This window comes from Octodon degus, unplaced genomic scaffold (assembly GCF_000260255.1).
Source record: "Octodon degus isolate 3935 unplaced genomic scaffold, OctDeg1.0 scaffold00036, whole genome shotgun sequence".
NCBI classification, from domain to species: Eukaryota; Metazoa; Chordata; class Mammalia; order Rodentia; family Octodontidae; genus Octodon; species Octodon degus.
The window spans coordinates 16,860,588-16,869,384 of record NW_004524612.1 but is presented as its reverse complement, the minus strand read 5'-3'; the positions used below and the strand labels follow the sequence as shown (position 1 = coordinate 16,869,384).

At 48.1% G+C, this 8,797-nt stretch overlaps 1 protein-coding gene across 4 annotated transcripts in view; it reads right to left on the bottom strand.

The window, feature by feature from the left end:
- Window positions 1-8,797, bottom strand: part of Gata4 (GATA binding protein 4) — a 43,617-nt gene that overhangs the window by 3,376 nt on the left and 31,444 nt on the right. For 2 of the 4 annotated variants that reach the window (XM_023714611.1, XM_012514635.2), the window contains exons 2-4: window positions 5,937-6,106; window positions 5,420-5,545; window positions 705-792 (exon numbers count right to left, since the gene is read on the bottom strand). In XM_023714611.1, the coding sequence (XP_023570379.1) occupies window positions 705-792; window positions 5,420-5,545; window positions 5,937-6,106 (384 nt within the window). The remainder of the gene's footprint in view (window positions 1-704; window positions 793-5,419; window positions 5,546-5,936; window positions 6,107-8,797) is intronic. The other 2 variants (XM_023714612.1, XM_012514636.2) reach the window with 1 other exon arrangement.

Here is an 8,797-nt window from a genome sequence, read left to right as displayed (position 1 = left end):
GCAGCGTAGGGAATACTCTGGCAGGGGATCTCACTAACCCTCTTCTTAATCTAAGAAGGAAGAAGGCAGAGAGATGTACTGGTGTAAGAACTTGGGTTTGAACCCCCAATCTAATTCACCATTTCTCTTGGGTTTTTTACGAATCATGGATCCAGTATTTACAAAGATTTTTAAAGTACAAAGTGCTGCTTGGCTACAGATCAATCTCTTGAGGGCCTGCCTAATGAAACTCTGTTCTTCTTCTTTTTTAAAAAAATCTTTTTAAAAATGTATTTATTTGGTACTGACATGTCATGATCCTTCTGTCTCAGCCTCGCCAGCACTGGGACCACAGGTGAGCACCACCACACCTGGTTTCCAAGGCTGGCACAGCAGCACATCATTCAGTACTGGGGATTGAACCCAGGCCCTTGCACTTGCCAGGCAGGTGCTTAGATCTCTGAGCTATCTCCCCAGCCTAGGACTCTGTTTTTGAAAGAGAACTAGTGGAGGGAGTGTAGTGTGAGCCATGCTTCCCTGTCCTGTAGGCCTCTGTCGGCCCCAGCCAGCTCACAAAATGGGCAACAATCAACGCAGGCTGCTAGGTCCCATGTGATGTCACCTCTGGGAGCTATTCATTCTGTCCCCAAGGACGATGAAGTCACCACCTTCACCCCTGCAGGGCTTGACCTGCTCCTCTGTGCGAACACAGCTCTTCTGCTCACCTGCTGGTGTCTTTGATTTATTCAGGTTCTTGGGCTTCCGTTTTCTGGTTTGAATCCCCTCTTTCCGCATGGCAAGAGGCCTGGGGACCTGGAGAATCACAAGTCAACACATGTGCTTTTGTGTATATCTGCTGCAGATTGAGACAGGCACACGCACTGCAGGGAGGACCTATGAGACCCTCTGCAAAGCTAGGGGTGTGACGCTGGGGCCCACTCACAGTGGCCCGGCACCTGCCCAGCATGCAGGAGGCACCAGGGTCAATCTTCAGTGTAGTTAGAAAATAAAACCAGGCACCTCTGTTGTAGGGTACGTACTTTAGTGGACCCTGGCAGGACAGAGGTAGCAAGTGGAAGGCACTGTTCCTTCCTGCTCAGAGTTCAGTTTGGTGGGAAAGTCGGACACACAGAAAGGAGCCTGTTGGTGGAACACGCAAACAGAGGAAGCAGTAAACTTTCCTGGCATGGGGAGGAGACAACGCAGGGCTATCAAGCAAGGCTTCCTGGAGGAGGCTGCTGCTTAGGCAAGGGCCAGGCAGTCTCGGCTGTAGCAACAGGAGGTGCAAAAGCAGACTTGCAGCACACCAGGCACTGTGCAAACGGCAAGGCCAGCAGGAGCGTTTGCAGTGGGGCAGGGGGTAGAGACACAAGGGCCCCTGCTCAGAGATGGGGGCTGGGGCTGGTTCCTGCGGGCAGCCACCACTGGGCCATGTGACCTCCAAGGGGACTGCAGCCTCCAGGCTCCACGTCCTGGTTGTACTGTGAGCTCTCACACCCCAACACTTGCCAAGATGCACTGTCCTCACCAGGGGCCACCAGAGGCCAAACTGGCAGGGTCATCTGACCTTCATCTTGGACCTCCATAGTCATGAGCTACAGACACTTTCCTAGGACTAGGGAGATAGCTCAGTAGGCTACGTACCTGCCTGGCAAGCACAAGGACCCAGGTTTAATCACCAGTACTGCATGCTGTGCCAGCCCTGGAACCCCGGGCACACTGTGCCGACCCAAAAACTGGGCATTGTGTAATCCCAGTGCTGGGGAGGCTGAGATAGGAGGATCACTATGAGTTCAAGCTGCGTAGTGAGACCCTGTACCAAATAAATATTTTAAAAAAGAAACTTTTCCTTTCATTATAGCCATGGCCTCAGATATCTCCTGTTAGTCACGGGAAGCTGATGCAACAAATATGCAAATGTCTCTTCAGACCCAGCCTGAAATTTTTTTATAGAGGCCCAGAAGTAGGGTTGCTGGATCATATGGTAATTGTACTTCAGATTTTTGAGGACATAGTATTTCTTTTTGAGGCAGAATCTTGCTGTATAGTTCAGGCAGGCCTTGAACTTGCTTGTGTAGCCCAGAATGGCCTCAAATTCAGGCAATTCTCCTGCCTCAACCTCCCAAGTGTTGGAATTATAGGCATGTGCCACCACACCTGACCAGCATAGTTCATAATATGGTCCCTTGAACTTCTTTTGGAATTTATTCCCCTGCTAAAGAACCATAGTTCTTTATAGCTTCATAAGGGCTTTTCCCCCTCCATTTTCATTACTACAGCCAGTCAACAAACATCCTTGTATACACTTCCTTGCAGAAATATGTGTATTTTCTTTTTTCTTTTTCTTATGTATTTGGTACAGGGTCTACAGAGTCTCACTAGGTAGATTGGACTCGTAGTGATTCTCCTATTTTCAGCCTCCCAAGCACTAGGATTACAGGTATGCGCCACAATGCCCAGTCTCAGTGTGCCCTGGGGATGGGGCCAGCACAGCTTAATAAGTGTATTTTCTTTTCTTTTCTTAATTTATCTATTTGTGTGTGTGTGTGTGTGTGTGTGTGTGTGGCCAACTCAGCCCACCAGGGGGCGGGGCTGGCTGGCATGTGGTGCTGGGGGATTGAACCGTGGTCCCTGTGCTTTGCTAAGCTTGTTCTAAGTAGGTGCTTTAGACCACTGAGCTATCTCACCAGCCCAATAAGTGTATTTTCTTATGAATATTTTGTAACCATGAGATAAAATTGATAATTCCTGCCATTAATCCTGTCACTATGAGGCAAATGGATATAACAGTCTGTTATGTCTTTTACGTTTTTAAAATTCTCGCATGCAGGTGCACATACATATCTATGTGTGTAGGTGTGCATGTGTCCACCCATCTCTATTCATGTGTCCATCTAATACACCCCAGGCTTCCAGCAGAGGGTCAAACTATAGATGATATTTTGTAATTTGCTTTTCCTTTTTCCAGGTTAACATCTATGACTTTAAATTATTATTTTAGGGCTGGAGATACTGCTTAGTGGCACAGCACCTGCCTGGCAAGTACAAGATCCTGCATTCAATTCCTGGTACAGAAATAAATAAATAAATAAATAAATAACAAAACTGTCTCAAAGCACAAAACAACAACCACCAAAAAAACCACAAAACAAGTTTTGGTGATACAGCTTAGTGCAAAGGTCCTAAGTTCAATCCCCACTAGGTACTGAAATAAAAAAAAAAGTTCCTGCCCACAAATGGTGGTAAACATTCCTAATCTGAAAATCCAAAATCTGAAATGCTTTGAAATTATCATTTTAAAATTTCTGCCCAACACTGCACATTATGAGGTCACCATACTTTATCTGACCATGTGGTTTCAGGATTTAACACTGTTTCTGGGTTGTGGCAAGACAAACACTGAAGCAATGAACGGCTAAGGTCTGCCCTGCACTGGCCGGCTTGAAGCCAGTCTGCCTTTGCCACCTAAAGGCAGGTGCGCTTTTAACCCTAACGCGTGGCTAGATTAATTCCCCAAAAGCACACGTGCAGTAACTAACACACAAATCAGTAGTAGGGAACAGGATCCATTTCCCAAAATCCAAAGTGGCACTAGATCTTAGGACTTGTTTTAATTTTTGCCAAACATAAATGCACCGTAAGGCCTCTCGAGGCTGCTGCTTTTGCATTTCCTGTGCCCAGCGAGGCCAGCACACCCGCACCTGCTGGCTGGCTGGCTGGCTGGCTGGCTGGCTGGCTGCAAGGCGTCTCTGAGTTCTGTCTTGTGCCCATTTGGTGAAGCTGGGAGAGGAACATTGTCATTTTCTGAGGTCACAGGATCTTTCTGCTTTTGCTTTGCTTTCTTGCTTTTAACTTACATCTGAACAAGTAAGATATGATCTAGGCAGTTTAAAAGGTATAAGGAATTACAGAGTGACAAAAGCCCCTTGAGGCCTTGCTCCAACACCTTTCTTTTTCCTGGTGGTATTGGGGATCCAACCCAGGGCTTCGGGCATGTGGGGCAATGTTTAGCAGGGAGAGCGCCCGCAGCCACTCCCATTCCTTACCCTAGGGGCATTTTGTGCCAACAGCCTCTTATGCAGCCTCCCTGAGGTGTTCTAAGTAGGTATAAGCAGCGGCACAACACTCTTGTTCTTCTTGTTCCCCTCTGCACAGTGGTCTGTACTCTACCCTTCAAAAACAGCTCTAGGATAGCGACCATTCTGAGCCACAACTCGGGCTTTGCACACACTCCTTACATTATGGAAAGGCTGGCCCCTCTTCCAGTGACTGTACAGGGATTTTTACTTTCTTGAGGCATCACTTGCCATACACCAGCATTAAATTCAGCACGTCTAACTTTTTTCATGTGGCTTAAGAGTTTTAAAATTTGCTTAAGAGGTTCTTCTCCCAAGTCCACAGCTATATAAATACTCCATCTTATGCTTCTATAGTTTTACTGGCTTGTACTTTTATTGTGTTTTACTGTCTACTGTTTTCATTGTAGTATTGTACTGCCTGGCATCTCTATTGCGGTATTTTATTGCCTAAATTTTCATTCTATTTCAAAGATTTTTTTTTAGGTAAGATCTTTCAATCACCTAAATTTACTTTTGTTTACGGCAGCTGTAGAAGTCATGGCTTGGCTGTTTTCTAGATGCATAGACAATTCTGTCTATACAGTTGTTTTTCTTTTTTTAAATTTTATTTATTTATGTGTGTGTGGCCAGCTAGGCCACCAGGGGGCGGGGCTGGCTGGCGTGTGGTGCTGGGGATTGAACCGCAGTCCCTGTGCTTTGCTAAGCTTGTTCTAAGTAGGTGCTTTAGACCACTGAGCCATCTCACCAGCCCTCTTTGTTTGTTTTTGAAACAGAGTCTCAATAGGTAGTTCAGGCTGGCCTCAAACTCAAAATAATCCTCCTGCCCAGTCTCCTCCCAAGTGCTGGGATTACAAGCATGAGCCACCACACTCAGCTGTGTTTATTCTTCTTCTTCTTTTTTTTTTTTTTTGGTGGCCTCAGGATAGGTCTGGTTTGGCTTGAGGATCTGGGCATCGAACCACAGCATCCTGAGCCTCACTGCTTTGTTTAAGCAGGCACTTAAACAACTGAGCTAATGGGCACCCCCCCCCACACGCGTTTATTCTTAAACTTACTTTATGCGCGGAATCAAAATGTCACTTTGGCTATACCGCATGATGCCATATGCTATATACGTATTCCCCTACTCTGCAAGGCGGGAATTCAAATCTGAGATAGGTGAGGCTAGCAAAATCACTACAATTCCCTTGAAACGGGAAGGAAGTAAGGACGTAGCGAAGATAGGGAGAATTTAGCAAGAGCCCTGTGATCCTCCAGGGGCTGGGCGCCCTGGGCGTGGTCAGGGTGCAGCGGGGGCGTGGCTTGGGGGGGGCTCTGGCTTGTGGGCGTGGCTTGGCAGGGCGGGGCGTCCGTCCACTCACCCCGTGGAGCTTCATGTAGAGGCCGCAGGCGTTGCACACGGGCTCCCCCTCGGCGTTGCGGCGCCACAGCGTGGTGGTGGTCGTCTGGCAGTTGGCACAGGACAGGCCCACTCGGCGGGAGGCGGACTGCAACACAGGAAATATCCCTTCTGGGTACGCAGGAAGGCGGCCACTCCTCCCCAAGTCCCTTGAGCGCCACAGGCTGTGCCAGCTGCTGACCCTTCCTGGGCTTTGGGCTTTAGTAACTGCCCAGGTAAAAGGAGATGTCCTCTGGGCTGGCTGACTCCCAGCCTGGACCCAGACAGCTTGCAGCCAGGCTCCCAGGAGACCAGTCTGTGATTCCGGCGGGGACATGCTTTCCGGGAGCCCCAGTGTGGCTGGACAGCGGCCCGGTGCACTAGCTGGCCTGGCCCTTCCTGGGAGCTCGGGGACTACGTGTGGCCTCACCACCCTGCTCCCGTCCCACGCGCGGAGCCCTCACCCACCCCGGGAGCAGCGGCCCCGGGGCTCTGCTTACCAGCCTGCGCTGGGGCTTGATGAGGGGCCGGTTGATGCCGTTCATCTTGTGGTAGAGGCCGCAGGCATTGCATAGGTAGTGTCCCGTCCCGTCGCGCCTCCACAGTGGCGTGGACATGGCCCCGCAGTTGACACACTCCCTGCCCTCTGAGAAGTCATCAAACATATCTACTGGGTGGGGAAGAGAGGCGAAAGGACGCAGAGGATTACTACCTCGCCTTGGCTCAACGCCTGGGCATCGATGACACAGCAGGGCTCCCGAGAAGAAAGGGAGTCGCCAACCGGTGGCTACGGCGACGTCTGGGTTTCAGTCTAGATCTTGTCGTGCAGTCACAGTCCACAGGCTGCCCCAGTCCCAAAGTCACCCTGACCAGTCAGCTTCATGTGTTACATACATGCTTGTCTAGCTGGGGTCAAACTGCAATTTTTACTTTTTTTTTTTTTTTTTGTCGTTTTGAGACAGGTTCTCACTGTGCAGGTCAGCTGGCTCTGAACTCACTTTGTATGGAGCCCAGGCTGGCCTCAAACTTGTAGCGCTCAACCTGCCTTAGCCTCCCAAGTGTTGGGGTTACAGGTATGCGCCATCACGGCCAGCCAATTTTTCTTTTTTTATTTAATGAAAAAATTGTAACAAAATAATAAGAGAATGACAATAGTTAATAACTATCTCTAGCTGCAAAGTAGAGTATAAAACATTAACAAAAGAGTCTCTTACAAAGAATAAACAGATTTTTTTTTCTTTTTCTTTTCTTTTTTTTTGCGGAACTGGGGATTGAACTCAGACCCTTGCGCTTGCCAGGGAAGTGCTTATTCCACTGAGCCATCTCCCTGGCTCCAAATAAACAGATAATGGTACAAAACTTTCTTTTCAGTAAGATAAACTAGCAGTACAAATGGAACAAACTAGCACATATGTTAAAATATAAACAATGGAACAGGTAATTTGGGGAACTACCTGAACCTTTCCCCAGTTACGAAAGGTACAAACAAAATGAACAGATACTTGTCGGAAGACACACAAAGAGCCAAAAAATAAATACATGAAATATGAATACACTAGCCCTTAGAGAAATACAAACCTAATGACATAATTCTGAGCCTGTCTTTTTCATTCCCTTTGTACCAAAACATTTTCCCACATTTGGAAAAAAGTTTCCTGTGTACTGGGGATTGAACCTAGGCCATCCTAGGCCACATCTCCCGCCCACCCCTAAACTCATGGTGTCATAGTCTCAGCCCAAGGGCTTTTATCTCCTGTCACTCAATAACTAATCTTTACCTAGTCATAGCATAACTAATCTTTATCTAGTTACCAATTTTTGTTTGAAGATACTGCTCATTCTATATATTTTTTGCTATTCCTTAGGACTGTCTCCTAGAAACAGAATTTTTAGATGAAAGGTGCTAGATTATTACTTATATATTCATTCATCTATTTTCGGCACTGGGGATTGAACCCAGGCCTTAGGTATGCTAGATGAGTACTGTACCGATGACCTACACTTGTATCCTTTTTGAGTCAGGGTGTACCAGTTGTTCACGATGTTCTCAAGCTTGTGAACTGTCTGCTTTATTTTATTTATTTTTATTTTTTTTAACTTTAAACAGAAAAAAACAAGATTTCAAAACAAGATAATGGGGGTAACAATGGTTAATACATTGCACACTGTTATCTTTAATTAGTTACTCAGCATATAAGATACAGGCATTTAATGGTCCAAACAACATTAGCAGGAACCTTTCTTTCGAATGCCTTTCTGCTTTAGCCTGGAATGACAGGCATGTGCCACTACACCCAGCTGATTGTAACCTTGAAACTTTCAGAATGCCTTGCAAAAGATGCTTAGTTCACATAGTTTTCCTACTGTAATGTGCCTGCACGATCTGCCGTCTCAGTGACATCTTCCCTGGACCACTGGGTATAGAGATACACATGATAACAATTACATACGGCGGCTGGTCAGTGGCAAACACCTTCCGCTCTGCAGAGTGCTGCAGCACCTGGCCTTCCCCTCTGCTCACTGCCTGTCCCTCCCCTTCCATGTCCACAGTGATTAGGTGGACAAATTCCTCTTGTGCCCTTCTCACTGCTGGGCTGCTTCTCATTCCCTATGACCTACATAAAGCCTGGCTCCGATCTCCCCAAAGTCTCGACTCTAAGCTCCCTAAATTTTCTGTCCCTGATAAAACATCTTGGTCTGCAGGTTGTTCTCTGCCAGTCCTCAGGAGTAAGGGTGTCTTGGGGCAGGGTTTTAAAGCACGGTCGCCTCCAGGCCCGCACCTGGGTCTCAGCCCGAGGCCCTGCTCCCAGCTCTAAGGGAATGCGGGCTGCAGGAGGATGGGGCCTCCCCAGCCTGGGTACACAAACAGTCACTTGCACCTGCAAACAGGTAGCTAGGAGTCCACAGCGAGTAAACAGTGTGCAGGTGTGAGGGGCTGTTTGCTCAGGCCAGGCAGCCGAACACAGCCGCCACACGTCACACAAGAGGTTATTTTTACACTGGGGTCACACTGAGGCCCTCTGCCAAGGTCACTTGTCCTCAGAAGTGACTCCCGTCCAGGGCTTCTCTCCCTGGGGCCACCGGGACAAGCACGACATCCCTCTGCAGCCCTTGCCTGTGGCCTGTAAGCCCTGCTCTTTGGACCCAGACCCTTCCATGAGGAGCTAGAAAGGCCAGGACTTGGAGGGACTTCAGACCGAGCCAACCGATCCAGGAGGAGCAAGCGCCGGCGAGGTCGGCACTTGGTTTGATGTAAGCACTAGATGGCACTACAGCCCCAAAACTGAACCACGACTCGGCACTTTATGCCTGGGTTCCCAGAGCAACCTTAGTGCATGGCCTTTTGTTCTGTTTTTCTTTA